Source organism: Oncorhynchus gorbuscha, linkage group LG17 (genome assembly GCF_021184085.1).
Source record: "Oncorhynchus gorbuscha isolate QuinsamMale2020 ecotype Even-year linkage group LG17, OgorEven_v1.0, whole genome shotgun sequence".
Classification (NCBI taxonomy): domain Eukaryota; kingdom Metazoa; phylum Chordata; class Actinopteri; order Salmoniformes; family Salmonidae; genus Oncorhynchus; species Oncorhynchus gorbuscha.
Genome location: NC_060189.1, coordinates 53,052,890 through 53,076,889, shown reverse-complemented (window position 1 = coordinate 53,076,889; position 24,000 = coordinate 53,052,890). Strand labels below are relative to the sequence as shown.

Genomic DNA, 24,000 nt, shown 5'->3' with positions numbered 1-24,000 from the left:
GCAAATAAATTCATTAAAAATCCTACAATGTGATTTTCTGGATTGTTTTTCTCATTTTGTCTGTCATAGTTGAAGTGTACCTTTGATGAAAATTATAGGCCTCTCTCATCTTTTTAAGTGGGAGAACTTGCACAATTGGTTGCTGACTAAACACTTTTTTGCCCCACTGTATATAGTATATGACTTTAGCTTCATTAAAAAGTTATAATCTACACTCTTTTTAATGTGTGACCCATGTCCCTAAACTGATGATTCAACTGAACGTTCTTTCATAACTACTCAAGTTTATAGTTTATACCAACAGAGTTAGGAATAGGAGTGAACTTTTATGCAACCCTAACTTGTTTCCATAACCTCTGCTACTCTCTGTAGACTTACTGTATGGAACAAATGATCCCACTGCTTTAAACAGTAGAGTAGGTTGGAAAGAGTTGTAGCTATTGTAGTAGGAGCCAAAAAGCCTGCAGAATGAATGCATGGGTTATGGGAAGTCCTGGACTTATTGAAGTTTAGTTAGAAAACGGCCAACTTTCAACCATCCGACGGCATGTTTGACATTACTGTCCTGTAGCAGACGCTCTTATTCAGTCACTCACGTTCTGCACTCAGCAAACTGAAGCTCAGTGACAAAATACTGTCCAGAAAATACTGCAAATAGGTCACCAGCAAGTCACTTCAGTAACTAGCTACAGCGATCAAAGCCATAGACATTATTCTGAATATTCACAATGCTGAGGGGGAAGCAGAGGAGGAGTCTGAGAATGAAGTGTCTGATATTGAATACAGGCTATGTAGTAGTGTGAAGGAAGGACATTGATGTGTTGAATCCTAATTCCTGTTAAACGCTTCCCCTCCGTTCATCCTCTGGTTCACACACATTAACTCACAATGCTCGTAGCTACGAAACACACACAAAGCTAATGAACGTACAGTCACGTGTCCGGTTGTTTGGTTGTCGGGGGCGATTGTCGTCAGGCAGGCTCAGATTGCCGGGGCGGTGGTGTAGGAGGTACAGGGGGTGTTTAGGGGGTCTTGCTCTTTCAGCCATTCAGCTTTGTAATGACACTAAGCCTTCTTTCACCTCTCCGGCTTAGTCCCTGCTGTCTGAGGGAATTCCTCTAGTCTTTCATCACACACACACACACACACACACACACACACACACACACACACACACACACACACACACACACACACACACACACACACACACACACACACACACACACACACACACACACACACACACACACACACACACACACACACACACACATACACACACACATACACACCGATCACACAAATCCACATACACGCACACACACATGCATACACACACACATACAAACACACTACACATACAGTTGGCAGTTTGACCCAGACCCAACACCCCCACTCTCCCACCCTCCTCTGGATCCCTGTTAGTCCCTCCTCTCCTTATCCCACTCTCCCCCTTTTCCAAGACCCCCAAACACACACATATACACACTCACTCCCCCTCGAAACACACACACCTACTACCCCAACCACTCCATTACAACCCCATATTTCCATCACCCTCCCTGGCCCTTTGATTGGTCCCATTACTCCATCAGCTAGCACAGCATCTCAGCCAGCCTCCTACTCACAGGACACTGGACCTCCATTACTGCTCTGTAGCCCCAAAATGGCCACCACAACACACTTCCTGTCCATCAATCCTTCAGTCCACCTACTAGGACAGGACACTGTACTGCTCTGTTGCTCCAAAATGGCCACCACAACACAGGTTCAGTCCTTTAGTCCACCTACTAGGACACAGATAGGACACTGGACCTGCGTTACTGTTCTACAGAGCCAAAAAGGCTGCCACAACACAGCTGTTTTGTGATATGTACATTTTTAAGTTCAATGCATTTGGAACTATTTACATTGGTCAGTCCAAAATTACTTTTTGAATTCTGTCATGGAAATAAATGTATTTTCTATTACCAAGTCATTTACGGCTTCTTTGCCTTTAGTTTTCCATGTGGACCAATTTATCTGTGAATTCTGAAAGGTTATCCAAGGATTGTTCCATAAGGTTGTGTTTTTAGGGACTGATATTGGTTCTTGTTGAATATGTTTCATTTTCCTCCATGTGGTTATAGTGTTCTTAACTATACTGTTAATGTGGTTGTAATGACATCCTTGTCGTTGTTCGTCTCTGTATTCTTCCCCTGGCCACAGGAAGTGTGTCATATATCACAGTACAATGGCAGCGGGCACACTACCCTTCTTCTCCTTCCCTCCAACTCTCCCTCCTTCATCCCTCCTTCCCAATGTCCTCCGTCACCACATCCATCAAATTACCAGTCATCCCTCTCTCTAAATCCCCAGGGGTTTCACTAGGCGAGAACTTGAGCCCTCACAACAGCGGTGTGTGTGTTAGTGTGTGTGTTAGTGTGTGTGTTAGTGTGTGTGGTAGTGTGTGTGGTAGTGTGTGTGGGTCTCGTGCGTGTCACCACACTACACACCCAGATCAAACCCACTGACTAACAGATCCCTCTCACTGTGAGATTGCTGTCCAGATCAACAGGTCAAACCCACTGACTAACAGATCCCTCTCACTGTGAGATTGCTGTCCAGATCAACAGGTCAAACCCACTGACTAACAGATCCCTCTCACTGTGAGATTGCTGTCCAGATCAACAGATCAAACCCACTGACTAACAGATCCCTCTCACTGTGTGATTGCTGTCCAGATCAACAGATCAAACCCACTGACTAACAGATCCCTCTCACTGTGAGATTGCTGTCCAGATCAACAGATCAAACCCACTGACTAACAGATCCCTCTCACTGTGAGATTGCTGTCCAGATCAACAGATCAAACCCACTGACTAACAGATCCCTCTCACTGTGAGATTGCTGTCCAGATCAACAGATCAAACCCACTGACTAACAGATCCCTCTCACTGTGAGATTGCTGTCCAGATCAACAGATCAAACCCACTGACTAACAGATCCCTCTCACTGTGAGATTGCTGTCCAGATCAACAGGTCAAACCCACTGACTAACAGATCCCTCTCACTGTGAGATTGCTGTCCAGATCAACAGGTCAAACCCACTGACTAACAGATCCCTCTCACTGTGAGATTGCTGTCCAGATCAACAGGTCAAACCCACTGACTAACAGATCCCTCTCACTGTGAGATTGCTGTCCAGATCAACAGATCAAACCCACTGACTAACAGATCCCTCTCACTGTGAGATTGCTGTCCAGATCAACAGGTCAAACCCACTGACTAACAGATCCCTCTCACTGTGAGATTGCTGTCCAGATCAACAGGTCAAACCCACTGACTAACAGATCCCTCTCACTGTGAGATTGCTGTCCAGATCAACAGGTCAAACCCACTGACTAACAGATCCCTCTCACTGTGAGATTGCTGTCCAGATCAACAGATCAAACCCACTGACTAACAGATCCCTCTCACTGTGAGATTGCTGTCCAGATCAACAGGTCAAACACACTGACTAACAGATCCCTCTCACTGTGAGATTGCTGTCCAGATATTTGTTTCCTAAGAAAAATGCTTTCATATGCATCGATTTATTTCAAATGCGAGCAGCTTCTAGTATTTCTCCCTCTGCAGTGATATCTGAATCAGAGCCTGTTGTGCTGTCTGGTTTATATCACACATGCATGTACACACACTCATTCTGTCACCCCCCCCCGGATGGATATGTAAGAAGTGTTGGCCAGCAGCAGTTAGGTGATAGATGACCACATCACAGCTTTCTCCTCGTAGACTATCATCACCACACGTCTTTCATCAGACATCTCCTCTTACGTAAGGCCGCTAGGAATCCAGGAATCTGTCAGTCGCTCGACAGTTTAGGAGGGAAAAGAGAGAGAGGAGAGGGAGGAGAGAGAGATGTGCGAGATGAAGCCACAGCTCTCACTCTTTTTTTCCTCCGTCAGGCTGTTCCATCCTTTCAACTTCCTGTCTGCCGGCTTCAAAGCCCTGATTGGCCCTCAAACACTTCCTGTGTCGACGATGTCTTCCGCCCTGTGTTACAAACACCAGTGTGTTTGCTAAGTGGACTCACAACTTGACACCCCCCCCCCCCCCCCTCATCTCTCTTTTACTCGTTTTTTCAATCCCCCCTTTCTGCCTAGCCAGCCTCTTCTCTGTTGGGTGTGCAGGTCCAGATAAGCATAGTGTTTGGCAGCCATTATTATGTCCATCCGGCATCTGCAACCACGGCAGGTCTCTCAGGGGAAGCAGTGATGTCTGTAATCTGAAAGACAGCATTCATAGACAGGGGAAAAAGAAGCACTCTGCTTTCCGAGTTTGCCACTACCCATCTCACCCCGTCGACTCCAGACATCTCTCACACAAACTCATTCTCAATATTTAATTCTCGGTCATTCCCTTTTTCCTGGTCCTGTGTGTTTTGGCAGCACTCTCACACACATGAAACTACCTAAAGGCAGTAGGAGGCAGGTGTTTTTATACACACACACACACCTTTTCTCTCATAGCCTACATACACACATATTCTCCCGTGTCCTCGTACCGACCATCTCGTCTCTGATTAGTTGGGAGCATGTAATGTGGTGACGGAAGACCATGGAGTGGTGAAACCCTGTGATGTCCCCCCCCTTCCTCTGGGCCTGTCCCCCCCCCTTCTCTCCCTCTATCTCCCCCTCTCTCTGTCTCTTACTCTCCTCCTTTCATCTCTCCTTATCAGGCCTATTCAGAGGCCTGTGGTGCTGTAGCTCCAGCAGCCAGCTCAGCAGGTGGGCCTCACTACCCACAATCCCACTGGAGTCCTTGGCACCTGGGGAAGCCGGGGGCGCCTCGTTCTCATTCCCCCATTTTAAACTCTCCCCCTCTCGGTCCCTTTCCTCGGCCGCGTCATTTATTGTACTGTCTCACTTTGGTGAGCTGTTATTGTTTTCCAATTATTGTGTGTTGAAAATCAGATCTCTTGGTTTGGTACAATGTTTTACCAGTTAATTGGTTGTGTTGATGTCAGAAGAGCTGGAGACAGTCAAACTCTTTCAGAGACCAAGCAAGCACCACAGGGAAGCTCTTATAGCCATTACCTCGATTAAATTGTTATAGCCATTACCTAGATTAAGCTCTTATAGCCATTACCTAGATTAAATTCTTATAGCCATTACCTAGATTAAGCTTTTATAGCCATTACCTAGATTAAGATAGATTAAGCTCTTGCAGCAAATACCTAGATAAAGTGTTTACAGCCATTACCTAGATTAAGCTCTTATAGCCATTCCCTGGATTACGTTTTTATAGCCATTACCTAGATTAAACTCTTATAGCCATTCCCTGGATTACGTTTTTATAGCCATTACCTAGATTAAACTCTTATAGCCATTACCTGGATAAAGCTCTTATAGCCATTACCTAGATAAAGCTTTATAGCCAATGCCTAGATTAAGCTCTTATAGCCATTACCTAGATTAAACTCTTATAGCCATTACCGAGATTAAACTCTTATAGCCATTACCGAGATTAAACTCGTATAGCCATTACCTAGATTAAGCTCTTATAGCCATTACCTAGATTAAACTCTTATAGCCATTACCTAGATTAAGCTTTTATAGCCATTACCTAGATTAAGCTCTTATAGCCATTAGCTAGATTAAACTCTTATAGCCATTACCTAGATTAAACTCTTATAGCCATTACCTAGATTAAACTTTTATAGCCATTACCTGGATTAAACTCTTATAGCCATTACCTAGATTAAGCTCTTATAGCCATTACCTAGATAAAGCTCTTATAGCCATTACCTAGATTAAACTCTTATAGCCATTACCTAGATTAAGTTTTTATAGCCATTACCTAGATTAAACTCTTATAGCCATTACCTGGATAAAGCTCTTATAGCCATTACCTAGATAACGCTTTATAGCCATTACCTAGATTAAACTCTTATAACCATTACCTAGATACAGTTTTTATAGACATTACCTAGATTAAACTCTTATAGCCATTACCTAGATTAAAGCTTTATAGCCATTACCTAGATTAAACTCTTATAACCATTACCTAGATAAAGCTTTTATAGCCATTACCTAGATAAAGCTATTATAGCCATTACCTAGATAACGCTCTTATAGCCATTACCTAGATAAAGCTTTTATATCCATTACCTAGATAAATCTCTTATAGCCATTACCTAGATAAAGCTCTTATAGCCATTACCTAGATTAAACTCTTATAGCCATTACCTAGATTAAGTTTTTATAGCCATTACCTAGATTAAACCCTTATAGCCATTACCTGGATAAAGCTCTTATAGCCATTACCTAGATAACGCTTTATAGCCATTACCTAGATTAAACTCTTATAACCATTACCTAGATACAGTTTTTATAGCCATTACCTAGATTAAACTCTTATAGCCATTACCTAGATTAAAGCTTTATAGCCATTACCTAGATTAAACTCTTATAACCATTACCTAGATAAAGCTTTTATAGCCATTACCTAGATAAAGCTATTATAGCCATTACCTGGATAAAGCTCTTATAGCCATTACCTGGATAAAGCTCTTATAGCCATTACCTAGATAAAGCTCTTATAGCCATTACCTAGATAAAGCTCTTATAGCCATTACCAGGATAAAGCTCTTATAGCCATTACCTGGATAAAGCTCTTATAGCCATTACCTGGATAAAGCTCTTACAGCCATTACCTGGATAAAGCTCTTATAGCCATTACCTGGATAAAGCTCTTATAGCCATTACCTGGATAAAGCTCTTATAGCCATTACCTGGATAAAGCTCTTATAGCCATTACCTGGATAAAGCTCTTATAGCCATTACCTGGATAAAGCTCTTATAGCCATTACCTGGATAAAGCTCGTATAGCCATTACCTGGATAAAGCTCTTATAGCCATTACCTAGATAAAGCTCTTATAGCCATTACCTAGATAAAGCTCGTGTAGCCATTACCTGGATAAAGCTCGTATAGCCATTACCTGGATAAAGCTCTTATAGCCATTACCTAGATAAAGCTCTTATAGCCATTACCTAGATAAAGCTCGTCTAGCCATTACCTGGATAAAGCTCTTATAGCCAATACCTGGATAAAGCTCTTATAGCCATTACCTAGATAAAGCTCTTATAGCCATTACCTAGATAAAGCTCGTATAGCCATTACCTGGATAAAGCTCGTATAGCCATTACCTGGATAAAGCTCTTATAGCCATTACCTAGATAAAGCTCTTATAGCCATTACCAGGATAAAGCTCTTATAGCCATTACCTGGATAAAGCTCTTATAGCCATTACCTGGATAAAGCTCGTATAGCCATTACCTGGATAAAGCTCTTATAGCCATTACCTAGATAAAGCTCTTATAGCCATTACCTGGATAAAGCTCTTATAGCCATTACCTGGATAAAGCTCTTATAGCCATTACCTGGATAAAGCTCTTATAGCCATTACCTGGATAAAGCTCTTATAGCCATTACCTGGATAAAGCTCTTATAGCCATTACCTGGATAAAGCTCGTATAGCCATTACCTGGATAAAGCTCTTATAGCCATTACCTGGATAAAGCTCGTATAGCCATTACCTGGATAAAGCTCTTATAGCCATTACCTGGATAAAGCTCTTATAGCCATTACCTGGATAAAGCTCTTATAGCCATTACCTAGATAAAGCTCGTATAGCCATTACCTGGATAAAGCTCTTATAGCCATTACCTGGATAAAGCTCGTATAGCCATTACCTAGATAAAGCGTGGACAAGCATCCAGTGTGAAATACCAACCTACTATGGTGTTTATCACAGAAAGACAGGCGGGAGAAGCAGTGACAAGGATTATTATGGGAAATACATTTTGGTGAATGACAGCGCCTCAAAGAGCCATGGCTGGACATGGAATAGAATAGATGGAATAGAATAGAACTGTAGTGTCCATCCGAGGATAGAGCGGGCCGGGTTCCAGGTCTAATCTCCATCACAGTGCATTATGCTGATTTTCTCTGACACGCCCCAAGACGGTTATCCTCTCGCTTTCTCTCCGTCTCAATGATGGAAAATGTGTACAAGCATATTTTATCGTCTCTACTCGTTCGCGCCCAGACACACACAAGCACACACACCCGTTCATAATGCATGCATTCAGGCAGAACCAGAGGATTATATTAACCCCTTGTTACCCTGACGTTGTAATACCCCATACAGACCTATTGCATTGTTACACTAATGTGACCGTGTCCGTGGTTCCTAAGGGAGGAGTTACTGTTCATGTCCATTAGGGACGCAGCCCATGTTCCCAATTCCTCTGCTATAGGAGTTCAACTCCTACAGAACATCTCTCTGAGGAGATGAAACCATATGTATGCAGCAGGTGGGGATTGCTACCTGTATTAATATACAGTGTGTGCTTTCTCGGCCCCAATCCGTCTTTGTTAGGCCACTCCAGCACACACACACACACTATCCAAACCACTCCACAGCCCCAATCACCCAATCACATCATCTTTTCAAACAGGCACGGCGCTGAGCCGCCCGCCCTGCTATAGCTAACGCCAGCTCCACTCAGCACAATCCATCGCAGCCGCTACTGCTATCGCTAACCGCTAACTCCGCTCAATCAGCTAATCGATGAAAGCTCCTGGTGATCAGAGGGTGCTAGGCGAACTAGCTACCTGAGATTTAGGGGGTTCAGCTGGGGGTTCGGTGCTTGGCTACTGTTGGTTTGGGGTTCGGGCTGGCGGTGCAGACCCTCGTTGTGCGAGTGCTCACTCACAGAGGGGTTTCTCTCTAAGATGGCGTCATTCATCTAGCGGTTAATAAACCTAGCAAGTGGCAAAGCGGCTGCGCAGAATTCCAACATGTTGCCCCACGTGAATAATTTAAGGCACACAGCGTGACGCCATCCTTTGAAATACTTTCTTTGAAGCAAAAGCCCCCTTTTTCCTCCTATCTTCTCCTCCATCCATCCCGCTCATCATCTCTTCCCCCTCTCCATCCAAAATAACTACACCAAGACTTGGTCCTGTTTGCACTGCCTTTTGGTTCCCAGTGGAATAACTTTGGTGACGCTGCTTCTAGTTGTTCTCTGTAAGAGGAAGGGTTCTCTCCATCCCCCTCCTTTCTCACTCACTCTCTCTCTCTCTCTCTCTCTGTCTTTCTGTCCTCTGAGTTCTGCTAAACATACGAAAGAGCGAGAAAAAGAGAGGAATGAGAAAGAGAGGCTGTGGTTGAGGCGTATTTGCGAGCTCTGAAGATGACAGCAGTTTTGGGACTTGTTATTTCTGAATGACCCAAATGACCTACACAACCATCCATCCCTCATTCCACTCTGTCTCTTGCGCTCTCTCTCTTTCTCTTTCTCTCCCTCTATCTCTCTCTCTCTCTATCTCTCTATCCTGCTATTTATCTCTCTCTCTGTCTGTCTCTCTCTCTCTCTCTCCTGCTATTTCTCTCTCTCTCTCTCCTGCTATTTCTCTCTCTCTCTCTCTCTCTCTCTCCTGCTATTTCTCTCTCTCTCTCTCTCTCTCTCTCTCTCTCTCTGCTATTTCTCTCTCTCTCTCTCTCTCTCTCTCTCTCTCTCTCTCTCTCTCTCTCTCTCTCTCTCCTGCTATTTCTCTCTCTCTCTCTCTCTCTCTCTCTCTCTCTCTCTCTCTCTCTCTCTCTCTCTCTCTCCTGCATTTCTCTCTATTTTCTTCACTCTCTCTCTCCTGCTATTTCTTTCTCTCTCTCTCTCTCTCTCTCTCTCTCTCTCTCTCTCTCTCTCTCTCTCTCTCTCTCTCTCTCTCTCTCTCTGCTATTTCTCTCTCTCTCTCTCCTGCTATTTCTCTCTCTCCCTCTCTCTTTCTCTCTCTCTCTCTCTCCTGCTATTTCTCTCTCTCTCTCTCTCCTGCATTTCTCTCTCTCTCTCTCTCTCTCTCTCTCTCTCTCTCTCTCTCTCTCTCTGCTATTTCTCTCTCTCTCTCTCTCTCTCTCCTGCATTTCTCTCTATTTTCTTCACTCTCTCTCTCCTGCTATTTCTTTCTCTCTCTCTCTCTCTCTCTCTCTCTCTCTCTCTCTCTCTCTCTCTCTCTCTCTCTCTCTCTCTCTCTCTCTCTCTCTCTCTCTCTGCTATTTCTCTCTCTCTCTCTCCTGCTATTTCTCTCTCTCCCTCTCTCTTTCTCTCTCTCTCTCTCTCTCTCTCCTGCTATTTCTCTCTCTCTCTCTCTCCTGCATTTCTCTCTATTTTCTTCACTCTCTCTCTCCTGCTATTTCATTCTCCCTCTCTCTCTCTCTCCTTCTCTCTCCTGCTATTTCTCTCTCTCTCTCTCCTGCATTTCTCTCTATTTTCTTCACTCTCTCTCTCCTGCTATTTCTCTCTCTCTCTCTCTCTCTCCTGCTATTTCTCTCTCTCTCTCTCTTTCCTGCTATTTCTCTCTCTCTCTCTCTCTCTCTCTCTCTCTCTCTCTCTCTCTCTCTCTCTCTCTCTCTCTCTTGCTATTTCTCTCTATTTTCTTCACTCTCTCTCCCTTTTGTCTCCACTGGCACGCCCTTGAAATATTTTTAAAAAAGTTATACTGGACAAAAATATAAATGCAACATGCAATAATTTCAATGATTTTACTGAGTTACAGTACATATAAGGAAATCAGTCAACTTTCTTTATCTATGGATTTCACATGACTGTGTAAAGATCATGCTGTTTAATCAGCTTCTTGATATGCCACACCTGTCAGGTGGATGGATTATCTTGGCAACGGAGAAATTCTCACTAACAGGGATGCAAACAAATTTTGGTAGAAAATTTGAGAGGAATAAAAAACGTTCGTATGGAACATTTTATTTCACCTCATGAAACATGGGACCAACACTTTACTTTGCGTTTATATTTTTGTTCTGTGTATATTACAGGGGGGTAAATCCTTGCATATTTATTGTAGAGTAATACAAACATTGGGTGGTGGACCATTCCTGTGATACACATGGGAAAATGTTGAGTGTGAAAAACCCAGCAGCGTTTCAGTTTTTGACTCAAGTAGGTGCCTGGCACCTACTACCATACCCTGTTCAAAGGCACTTAAATCTTTTGTCTTGCTACTTAAAAGCATCAAGGCTACCAGCAATAGCTGCCTATGTTGTACAGCCAGCCAACCATTCAATCCTGAGACTGTGAAGGGAGCTTGAGGACCTTAAGGTAGGTGTTTGAATGTGTACATTACATCGGTATATTGTACACTGTCTCTGTGTACTTTACATACCTGAGACTGTGAAGGGAGCTTGAGGACCTTAAGGTAGGTGTTTGAATGTGTACATTACATCGGTATATTGTACACTGTCTCTGTGTACTTTACATACCTGAGACTGTGAAGGGAGCTTGAGGACCTTAAGGTAGGTGTTTGAATGTGTACATTACATCGGTATATTGTACACTGTCTCTGTGTACTTTACATCGGTATATTGTACACTGTCTCTGTGTACTTTACATCGGTATATTGTACACTGTCTCTGTGTACTTTACATACTTTCATGTTGTTTGTTGTCTGTGCATCGATGTGTATGTACACTCACGTTTTCCCTCCGTCTGACATTCCTTATTCTATTTCGTATCGCTCGGCCACGCCACAACACGGCTGCGTTTGCGTGATTCCGTGATTCCCTCCGACCCTTGTCTCTCTCCCGATGTCCTTGATCCAACCAGAGCCATGAAATAAAGATCAAAGGCTTCTCCTCTCCCACTCTACTCCACACCTTGCTGCCTCGTGCACGCACCACACCTCGCTCCGGCACAGATAAAAGACCCCCTGTGTGTTGATGGACAGGTCCAGTCTATTTGATCCACTGTTAGGCCTCGTCAGCAGGGGTGCTGATCATAAAGAAACGGAGGAAAGTAACAACGTCAAAACAAGACTACATGTTGTAGAACTATAATTTTACAAATCTTTTTCAACGTGTATTTTTTTTTATTTTTAACTTTGTTCTTTATTTTGGTCTTTCTAAAGCCTGGTTGTAGGCTACCCAATGAACTGACACACTGCCTCTAGCATTAGTTCCTGTTGTTATTAGCCATGTGGTTACCAGGACACCGCGCGTGCCGCCAAAGCCCCTCTCCCCTCCATCACCATATCCTCAGGCCGGATATTAAGCACCAGTGTTTTGGATCCAACACAACCCCACTGGTTACATCACACAGCCAAAATCCATACAGCAGCACCCTCTGCCACTTTCTCTTCCTCTCTCGTTATCTCTCATTCAGCCTACCATAGACAGCTCTCATTCCCCCACAGCCAATCAGAAATCAGTGCCGATCTCTGGTCACGGGTGGGAAGAGTGGGCCAGGGCCTGTAGGTAGTGGTACAGGGCGTGTGTTTGTTTCAATGGCCCTCAGGAGACAGAGCATGGCACAGCACAGAGGTAAGCTCAGTACATCCTGGGGGGAGCTTAGTATAACAACATTCCCATAAATCCCCATAATATTCCCAAAACATCCCCATATATCCCCAAAATATTCTAAAAACATCCCCATATATCTCCATAATATTCCCAAAACATCCCCATATATCTCCAAAATATTCTAAAAACATCCCCATATATCTCCATAATATTCCCAAAACATCCCCATATATCTCCAAAATATTCTAAAAACATCCCCATATATCTCCATAATATTCCCAAAACATCCCCATATATCTCCAAAATATTCTAAAATCATCCCATATATCTCCATAATATTCCCAAAACATCTCCATATATCTCCAAAATATTCCCAAAACATCCCCATATATCTCCATAATATTCCCAAAACATCCCCATATATCCCCAAAATATTCTAAAAACATCCCCAAATATCTCCATAATATTCCCAAAACATCCCCATATATCCCCAAAATATTCTAAAAACATCCCCAAATATCTCCATAATATTCCCAAAACATCCCCATATATCCCCAAAATATTCTAAAAACATCCCCAAATATCTCCACAATATTCCCAAAACATCCCCATATATCTCCAAAATATTCTAAAAACATCCCCATATATCTCCATAATATTCCCAAAACATCCCCATATATCTCCAAAATATTCTAAAAACATCCCCATATATCTCCATAATATTCCCAAAACATCCCCATATATCTCCATAATATTCCCAAAACATCCCCATATATCTCCATAATATTCCCAAAACATCCCCATATATCCCCAAAATATTCTAAAAACATCCCCAAATATCTCCATAATATTCCCAAAACATCCCCATATATCCCCAAAATATTCTAAAAACATCCCCAAATATCTCCACAATATTCCCAAAACATCCCCATATATCTCCAAAATATTCTAAAAACATCCCCATATATCTCCATAATATTCCCAAAACATCCCCATATATCTCCAAAATATTCTAAAAACATCCCCATATATCTCCATAATATTCCCAAAACATCCCCATATATCCCCAAAATATTCCAAAAACATCCCTATATATCTCCATAATATTCCCAAAACATCCCCATATATCCCCCAAATATTCCAAAAACATCCCTATATATCCCCATAATATTCCTAAAACAACCCCAAAATATTCCCTAAACATCCCCATATATCTCCACAATATTCCTAAAACATCCCCATATATCTCCACAATATTCCCAAAACATCCCCATAATATTCCCAAAACATCCCCATAATATTCCCAAAACATCCCCACAATATTCCCTAAATATCCCCATATATCTCCACAATATTCCCAAAATATCCCCATATGTCTCTACAATATTCCCAAAATATCCCCATATGTCTCCACAATATTCCCAAAATATTCCCATATATCCCCAAAATATTCCCAAAACATCCCAATATATCCCCACAATATTCCCAAAACATCCCCATAATATTCCCAAAACATCCCCACAATATTCCCTAAACATCCCCATTTATCTCCACAATATTCCCAAAATATCCCCATATGTCTCTACAATATTCTCAAAATATCCCCATATGTCTCCACAATATTCCCAAAATATTCCCATATATCCCCAAAATCTTCCCAAAACATCCCAATATATCCCCACAATATTCCCAAAACATTTACACAGTGTTCATTTAGTTTCTATGCTATATTAAGTGCTTTTAATGGAAAGAAAAAACTGCCCAAAATAATTTTAGGCACCAGCACTCATTTTATTTTGACTATACCAGGGTTGATATTCTAGAGCGAATATTCAATAATAATATAATAAACTAAGTATATGGAGCAGAAAGGAACCTGAGACAGGGACAATGTCAAGGCACCAGACCTGAGAGAATAGAATGATTGATTAACAAGCTGCAGTTGTATTGATTTGGTAGCTATTTCCTTTACTGCCGGAGGGGGATAATTGATGATAATGAGAGCAGTAATTAAATAGTTATGTATTTGCAAAGATAAATACATTGTTGAGGAAGCTATTGATATGGATGATAACACTAATGATACTGTACTTAGTAATTATTATAATATTATTTAGGTACAATATTATAGTATGATTTAAAAGTATTTAATGTCATTTTTTTTATGATGTATTGAATAAATACAATATTATTGAATAATTATTGTCATAAGTATTACAATTAGTATAGCTAGTAATCAGAACAATATTAATGTTGTAATTTTGTATGTAGTATTTTCAACACATTATTAAGAGTTGTATTACCTTATCATATATAAGTTATGCGTCCATGAATATGCTGATAATCAAGTAGCTGTAATTATTATTTTAGTTGTCTGCAATTTTTATTGCTAGCTACATAAGTAATGATTTTGATTATAACATTTCTTTTAATCTTGAAATGATATTTTATGTCAAATTATATTTGTTTTTATATATAGATAGTTGTATGTATTGATAGAGGCTTTTTCAGAATGGCATATATTATTATATTTAGCAGTGGTTTGAAGTACTGCACTTTATACTGTGCAGTTGGTTTTTACATATCGCTGCTTTGAAAACGACACCTATGGCTGATCCCATTTAACTCCTTTGTCTTTCAACAGTTTTTTCAAATCAGCACCCTGTTGTGTGTTACTGGTGGGGGAGGCGTCATGTTCTTAAATGTGTGGTGACACACACATGCATCTTTTCATCTCCCACGCTGTGTGATCCTATGAAACCCTGTTGTGAGGAAAGAGAGAACATACTGTATGTTTCCCATGCCAATAAAGCCCTTTGAATTGAATTGAATGGAAAGAGAGAGAAGTGCAAGGTCAGGCAACACCTACCCAGGGTGCCCCACTCCCATAACACCCTCATCACCCCAGCCCTAACCCCCAGCACCATACACCTGCGCTAACACCATTTATCAATTCCAAACGACCACCATTACCAGATAAAAACCTGCCCTCGGTCCCAGCACCACATAAATTAACATTCCACTGATCAAAAGCCCGTAATCATGACGACAGGAGCAGCTGTAGTATCAACCCATTTAAACCCTGCTACGTTTCCTTCAGATCACATTCTCACAGAGGTGAAAATCATCTGAGAAATACAATATTCAAAGCCTGTATTAATTACACATTTTTGGTGAAATTGTGTGTGTGTGTGTGTGTGTGTGTGTGTGTGTGTGTGTGTGTGTGTGTGTGTGTGTGTGTGTGTGTGTGTGTGTGTGTGTGTGTGTGTGTGTGTGTGTGTGTGTGTGTGTGTGTGTGTGTGTGTGTGTGTGTGAAGAGGGGCTAATTTTAAAGCAGTGAGTGTTTATTTCCTGGCTGCATAGCTGGTTAGCCTCGGGCAAGGATTAACAGGAAGTGGTGTTGAGTTTTAAAATGAAAAACAACATTGGCCTGAATTTATTCTATGAAAGAGAGAAGTTTGTAAGGATTTGATTTGATTTCCCTGTGGTGATCATCTGGCCAAGTGAAACTGTTGCAACTACTGGGCATTCAGAGTGTTACGTTGATCCCTCGACCACGTTTGCAACACACCAAATCATATTCCTTCTACGTATATAATGTTATCTGATAATACTTTACAGTTTAAATATGCTTCACCTCAATTTTTGTCATTTGTGGCGAACATGGAAGTTCCGAAATTACACAAATGTACAAAAAGCTACATGTATAAGCCAACAACAACAATTTGCTTATTTTTCGTCAATCTTCCACTCATCACAATGACACACGACTTTGACACAGCAACTAATCTTCCCCTCCATCTCACACCCGTCCTCCTCCTCCCTCTCCCCCCATCCAGGCATCCTGTACAAGGGCAATGGTGAGAACGTGTTCATCTCCCAGCAGCCCCCAGTGATCAGCAGCATCATGGGTAACGGCCGGCGCCGCAGCATCTCGTGCCCCAGCTGTAATGGCCAGGCGGAAGGCAACAAGCTGCTGGCCCCCGTGGCGCTGGCCTGTGGCGCCGACGGGAGCCTCTTCGTCGGGGACTTCAACTACATCAGACGCATCTTCCCCTCTGGGAACGTCACCAGTGTGATGGAGCTCAGGTAAGGATGGAGAGGGGGGGAAAACAGTCTCTGGGAACGTCACCAGTGTGATGGAGCTCAGGTAAGGATGGAGAGGGGGGGAAAACAGTCTCTGGGAACGTCACCAGTGTGATGGAGCTCAGGTAAGGATGGAGAGAGGGGGAAAACAGTCTCTGGGAACGTCACCAGTGTGATGGAGCTCAGGTAAGGATGGAGAGAGGGGGAAAACAGTCTCTGGGAACGTCACCAGTGTGATGGAGCTCAGGTAAGGATGGAGAGAGGGGGAAAACAGTCTCTGGGAACGTCACCAGTGTGATGGAGCTCAGGTAAGGATGGAGAGGGGGGAAAACAGTCTCTGGGAACGTCACCAGTGTGATGGAGCTCAGGTAAGGATGGAGAGAGGGGGAAAACAGTCTCTGGGAACGTCACCAGTGTGATGGAGCTCAGGTAAGGATGGAGAGAGGGGGGGAAACAGTCTCTGGGAACGTCACCAGTGTGATGGAGCTCAGGTAAGGATGGAGAGAGGGGGGGGGGGGGAAACAGCCTATTTGTTGTACTTTTCTTTTAGTCTGAATCAAACCGCTGTTGATGTGGTTTATTTCTTGAAGATGGTTTTACTTTTGCAATTTTCTTGTTTTACCTACTTCTGATGAATGACTAACATGCATATGTAGAGCAAGAGGGATGGATGGATAGATGGATAAATGGAGGGAGGGATGGATGGAGGTGGGGTGTGTGAGTGGCGTTGGTTGGGTGGATGGATGGATGGATTGAAGGGGTGGAGCTCAGGTTTCCAGGCCCTCAAACGATGGTTTGGGGAAGGGAGATGGGCAGGAGAATTCAGTGATGGATGGCTGGATGACACAAGAGCCACCTGATACACACACATTGATTTGTTTCAGTAAAAATGCAATTTCACACTCACTACATGTGGAGTGTGGTCAGTCTTATCTAGTCACTTACAATGATGAGATACAGAGATGTTATGGAAGGCACACACACACACACACACACACACACACACACACACACACACACACACACACACACACACACACACACACACACACACACACACACACACACACACACACACACACACACACACACACACACACACACAGCCTCTCCTCTAACCTGGTCTGTAGGACATTTTAGCCCTGTTATGTACACACACTGCTCATAAATTACCTTCTCACATTTTACCCTGAGGAAATATATCGTCTGTCTCTCTTTCTTCTCCAGCTTCTCCTTCTCTAGCTTTCTCTCTTTCCTCACTGATGCTCTCACCCTTCCATGCAAATGTGACCAAACACAGGGCTACACATACGCCCCTGTTTCTCTCTCTCAATCTCTCTCTAATTCAAATTCAAATTCAGACTTTATTGGCATGAAATTCAATTTGTTGATACTGCCAAAGCAGTATAATGGTAGGCTACAGCATTTCATTAAATACAGTACAATGTGATGAGGATAATGAAATACAGTTCATTTCAATAGTAATAATAATAATAGTACATATAATCATGTATACAAGAACATCATTGCTCTTTCTCTCTTTCTGTCTCTCTCTCTTTCTGTCTGTCTCTTACTGTCTGTCTCTTACTGTCTCTCTCTTTCTCTCTCTCTCTTACTGTCTCGCTCTTTCTCTCTCTCTTTCTGTCTCTCTCTCTTTCTGTCTCTCTCTCTTTCTGTCTGTCTCTTACTGTCTGTCTCTTACTGTCTCTCTCTTTCTCTCTCTCTTACTGTCTCGCTCTTTCTCTCTCTCTTTCTGTCTCTCTCTCTTTCTGTCTGTCTCTTACTGTCTCTTTCTCTCTCTCTCTTACTGTCTCGCTCTTTCTCTCTCTCTTTCTGTCTCTCTCTCTTTCTGTCTCTCTCTCTTTCTGTCTGTCTCTTACTGTCTGTCTCTTACTGTCTCTCTCTTTCTCTCTCTCTCTTACTGTCTCGCTCTTTCTCTCTCTCTTTCTGTCTCTCTCTCTTTCTGTCTGTCTCTTACTGTCTCTCTCTTACTGTCTCGCTCTTTCTCTCTCTCTCTTACTGTCTCGCTCTTTCTCTCTCGCTTTCTGTCTCTCTCTCTTTCTGTCTGTCTCTTACTGTCTCTCTCTTTCTCTCTCTCTATTACTGTCTCGCTCTTTCTCTCTCTCTTTCTGTCTCACTCTCTCTGTCTCTCTCTCTCTCTCTCTCTCTGTCTCTCTCTTTCTCTCTCTCTCTTACTGTCTCACTCTTTCTCTCTCTCTTTCTGTCTCTCTCTCTCTGTCTCTCTCTCTCTCTCTGTCTCTCTCTCTGTCTCTCTCTTTGCCCAGCACACTGTAATGCACCCAGGCTTAACTCAATTTCATTATTAGGCTTGATGGGTAATGCCCAGTCCTGTAAATTACATTTACTAATTAGAAAGAGAGAGAGAGAAAGAGTGTGCGTGCGCACGCTTATGCGCATGCATGTGTGTGTGCGTGTTTGCATGTGTATTATAAATGAAAAGTCACTCCGCAGCCTTGGCATATACAGTAATACCAGCCTCCTGGCTAGTCACCGGAGGTGCTAGCGCTGTTGTTTAGGCCCTGCCTTTTCATTGTCAGGAACACAATCAATAGGCCATTATGAGCCTGTTAACCTGGAGCACAAGTCTGGCACACTAATGCTAGCTCCCAGGTGAACCATTCATGCTAACGCAAACACTAGCTCCCAGGTGGACGGCTGTGTGTGTGTGTGGGGGGGGGTGTCTAACTCTTTGACTGCCTGACAGTATATGTGTACTGTATGTTAATGTGTCCGTGTGTATGACAACTTGTGTGTGTGTGTGTGTGTGTGTGTGTGTGTGTGTGTGTGTGTGTGTGTGTGTGTGTGTGTGTGTGTGTGTGTGTGTGTGTGTGTGTGTGTGTGTGTGTGTGTGTGTGTGTGTGTGTGTGTGTGTGTGTGTGTGTGTGTGTGTGTGTGTGTGTGTGTGTGTGTGTGTGTGTGTGTGTGTGTGTGTGTGTGTGCAAACATCTCTCTCTTTCTGTGTGTTCTCCATCCTGACTAACCAACACTTCTATTATCTCTCTCTTTCTGTGTGTTCTCCATCCTGACTAACCAACACTTCTATTATCTCTCTCTTTCTGTGTGTTCTCCATCCTGACGAGCCAACACTTCTATTATCTCTCTCTTTCTGTGTGTTCTCCAGTCTGACTAACCAACACTTCTATTATCTCTCTCTTTCTGTGTGTTATCCAGTCTGGCTAACCAACACTCTCTTATTATCTCTCTCTTTCTGTGTGTTCTCCAGTCTGACTAACCAACACTCTTCTGATATCTCTCTTTCTGTGTTTTCTCCAGTCTGACTAACCAACACTCTTCTATTATCTCTCTCTTTCTGTGTGTTCTCCAGTCTGACTAACCAACACTCTTCTGGTATCTTTATTTCTGTGTGTTCTCCAGTCTGACTAACCAACACTCTTCTGGTATCTCTCTTTCTGTGTGTTCTCCAGTCTGACTAACCAACACTCTTCTGGTATCTCTATTTCTGTGTGTTCTCCAGTCTGACTAACCAACACTCTTCTATTATCTCTCTCTTTCTGTGTGTTCTCCAGTCTGACTAACCAACACTCTTCTATTATCTCTCTATTTCTGTGTGTTCTCCAGTCTGACTAACCAACACTCTTCTGGTATCTCTATTTCTGTGTGTTCTCCAGTCTGACTAACCAACACTCTTCTGTTATCTCTCTCTTTCTGTGTGTTCTCCAGTCTGACTAACCAACACTCTTCTATTATCTCTCTCTTTCTGTGTGTTCTCCAGTCTGACTAACCAACACTCTTCTATTATCTCTCTCTTTCTGTGTGTTCTCCAGTCTGACTAACCAACACTCTTCTGGTATCTTTATTTCTGTGTGTTCTCCAGTCTGACTAACCAACACTCTTCTGGTATCTTTATTTCTGTGTGTTCTCCAGTCTGATTAACCAACACTCTTCTGGTATCTCTCTTTCTGTGTGTTCTCCAGTCTGACTAACCAACACTCTTCTGGTATCTCTCTTTCTGTGTGTTCTCCAGTCTGACTAACCAACACTCTTCTGGTATCTCTCTTTCTGTGTGTTCTCCAGTCTGACTAACCAACACTCTTCTGGTATCTCTCTCTTTCTGTGTGTTCTCCAGTCTGACTAACCAACACTCTTCTATTATCTCTCTCTTTCTGTGTGTTCTCCAGTCTGACTAACCAACACTCTTCTATTATCTCTCTCTTTCTGTGTGTTCTCCAGTCTGACTAACCAACACTCTTCTGGTATCTCTCTTTCTGTGTGTTCTCCAGTCTGACTAACCAACACTCTTCTATTATCTCTCTCTTTCTGTGTGTTCTCCAGTCTGACTAACCAACACTCTTCTGGTATCTCTATTTCTGTGTGTTCTCCAGTCTGACTAACCAACACTCTTCTATTATCTCTCTCTTTCTGTGTGTTCTCCAGTCTGACTAACCAACACTCTTCTATTATCTCTCTTTCTGTGTGTTCTCCAGTCTGACTAACCAACACTCTTCTGGTATCTTTATTTCTGTGTGTTCTCCAGTCTGACTAACCAACACTCTTCTGGTATCTCTCTTTCTGTGTGTTCTCCAGTCTGACTAACCAACACTCTTCTGGTATCTCTATTTCTGTGTGTTCTCCAGTCTGACTAACCAACACTCTTCTATTATCTCTCTCTTTCTGTGTGTTCTCCAGTCTGACTAACCAACACTCTTCTATTATCTCTCTATTTCTGTGTGTTCTCCAGTCTGACTAACCAACACTCTTCTGGTATCTCTATTTCTGTGTGTTCTCCAGTCTGACTAACCAACACTCTTCTGTTATCTCTCTCTTTCTGTGTGTTCTCCAGTCTGACTAACCAACACTCTTCTATTATCTCTCTCTTTCTGTGTGTTCTCCAGTCTGACTAACCAACACTCTTCTATTATCTCTCTCTTTCTGTGTGTTCTCCAGTCTGACTAACCAACACTCTTCTATTATCTCTCTCTTTCTGTGTGTTCTCCAGTCTGACTAACCAACACTCTTCTGGTATCTTTATTTCTGTGTGTTCTCCAGTCTGATTAACCAACACTCTTCTGGTATCTCTCTTTCTGTGTGTTCTCCAGTCTGACTAACCAACACTCTTCTGGTATCTCTCTTTCTGTGTGTTCTCCAGTCTGACTAACCAACACTCTTCTGGTATCTCTCTTTCTGTGTGTTCTCCAGTCTGACTAACCAACACTCTTCTGGTATCTCTCTCTTTCTGTGTGTTCTCCAGTCTGACTAACCAACACTCTTCTATTATCTCTCTTTTCTGTGTGTTCTCCAGTCTGACTAACCAACACTCTTCTATTATCTCTCTCTTTCTGTGTGTTCTCCAGTCTGACTAACCAACACTCTTCTGGTATCTCTCTTTCTGTGTGTTCTCCAGTCTGACTAACCAACACTCTTCTATTATCTCTCTCTTTCTGTGTGTTCTCCAGTCTGACTAACCAACACTCTTCTGGTATCTCTCTTTCTGTGTGTTCTCCAGTCTGACTAACCAACACTCTTCTATTATCTCTCTCTTTCTGTGTGTTCTCCAGTCTGACTAACCAACACTCTTCTATTATCTCTTTTTTCTCTCTTTCTTGTTCCCTTCTGCTTCCGCGTTTCTAAGAAATAAAGATTTCAGACATAGGTAAGCCTCAGTAACAATATAACCATGTACCACAGATCCATACCAGTCTTGTTTCCCTCTCTCTCTCTGTATCCTGTGTAAACCCTAGTGGCAGCTCGTCCATAGAATACAGTCACTCTCTTTATATAAAGGCTTTGGAGGGATTTCAGAATCATTCTAGCGGATTGGCCGACATCAGCTCTCGGCGATACGGACTCCTTTATCTGCCTACAAACCTGCTGGAATCATTCAGGACCCACTAGTTGTTGTTTTGTACATCGTAAAAGACAACTTAACACTTTTATAAAATCGCTAACTAGCAACAACAAAAAAAGGGTTGGGGCCCTTTGACAAAGAGGAGTGAGGACAAGACACGGGGTCAAGTCTAGATGGAGAGGAGGAACTATGGTGGTGTTCAGAGGAGAGGAGGAACTATGGTGGTGTTCAGAGGAGAGGTGGAACTATGGTGGTGTTCAGAGGAGAGGAGGAACTATGGTGGTGTTCAGATGAGAGAGGAGAGGAGAGGAGGAACTATGGTGGTGTTCAGATGAGAGAGGAGAGGAGGAACTATGGTGGTGTTCAGAGGAGAGGAGGAACTATGGTGGTGTTCAGAGGAGAGAGGAGAGGAGGAACTATGGTGGTGTTCAGAGGAGAGGAGGAACTATGGTGGTGTTCAGAGGAGAGAGGAGAGGAGGAACTATGGTGGTGTTCAGAGGAGAGAGGAGAGGAGGAACTATCAAATCAAATCAAATCAAATCAAATGTATTTATATAGCCCTTCGTACATCAGCTGATATCTCAAAGTGCTGTACAGAAATCCAGCCTAAAACCCCAAACAGCAAGCGATGCAGGTGTAGAAGCACGTTGGCTAAGAAAAACTCCCTAGAAAGGACAAAACCTAGGAAGAAACCTAGAGAGGAACCAGGCTATGAGGGGTGGCCAGTCCTCTTCTGGCTGTGCCAGAGTAGACCTTTCTGTATAATGATAATGAGTCCAGCTGTGTGAGATGACAGTGTGTTTTTGTTTACAACAGTTGGCCCTATTAGGAGTAGCATCTGGAAGCCACCATTACGGTGAAATAAAAGTGCTGAAGAGAGCAGTCTTTCAAAAAAGCCTGAGTCAAAACTCATGAAGCCGTGTGTGTGTGTGTGTGTGTGTGTGTGTGTGTGTGTGTGTGTGTGTGTGTGTGTGTGTGTGTGTGTGTGTGTGTGTGTGTGTGTGTGTGTGTGTTTCCTCAAAACGACAGCCGTGTAAAAAATGCATCAAACTCTGCCTTGGTCCCAGTGGATGACTGCATGCCGTCAACTATGGTGGTGTTCAGAGGAGAGAGGAGAGGAGGAACTATGGTGGTGTTCAGAGGAGAGAGGAGAGGAGGAACTATGGTGGTGTTCAGAGGAGAGAGGAGAGGAGGAACTATGGTGGTGTTCAGAGGAGAGGGGAGAGGAGGAACTATGGTGGTGTTCAGAGGAGAGGAGGAACTATGGTGGTGTTCAGAGGAGAGGAGGAACTATGGTGGTGTTCAGAGGAGAGGAGGAACTATGGTGGTGTTCAGAGGAGAGGAGGAACTATGGTGGTGTTCAGAGGAGAGGAGGAACTATGGTGGTGTTCAGAGGAGAGGAGGAACTATGGAGGTGTTCAGAGGAGAGAGGAGAGGAGGAACTATGGTGGTGTTCAGAGGAGAGGAGGAACTATGGTGGTGTTCAGAGGAGAGGAGGAACTATGGTGGTGTTCAGAGGAGAGGAGGAACTATGGTGGTGTTCAGAGGAGAGGAGGAACTATGGAGGTGTTCAGAGGAGAGAGGAGAGGAGGAACTATGGTGGTGTTCAGAGGAGAGGAGGAACTATGGTGGTGTTCAGAGGAGAGGAGGAACTATGGTGGTGTTCAGAGGAGAGAGGAGAGGAGGAACTATGGTGGTGTTCAGAGGAGAGGAGGAACTATGGTGGTG

General features: G+C 43.0%; 1 protein-coding gene across 9 annotated transcripts in view; it reads left to right on the top strand.

Moving 5' to 3' along the window:
- The window catches only part of LOC124001108 (teneurin-3-like), a 476,023-nt gene that overhangs the window by 417,400 nt on the left and 34,623 nt on the right, over nt 1–24,000 (top strand). For 6 of the 9 annotated variants that reach the window (XM_046307668.1, XM_046307666.1, XM_046307664.1 and 3 more), the window contains 2 exons: nt 16,199–16,448; nt 22,057–22,077. In XM_046307668.1, the coding sequence (XP_046163624.1) occupies nt 16,199–16,448; nt 22,057–22,077 (271 nt within the window). The remainder of the gene's footprint in view (nt 1–16,198; nt 16,449–22,056; nt 22,078–24,000) is intronic. The other 3 variants (XM_046307670.1, XM_046307667.1, XM_046307665.1) reach the window with 1 other exon arrangement.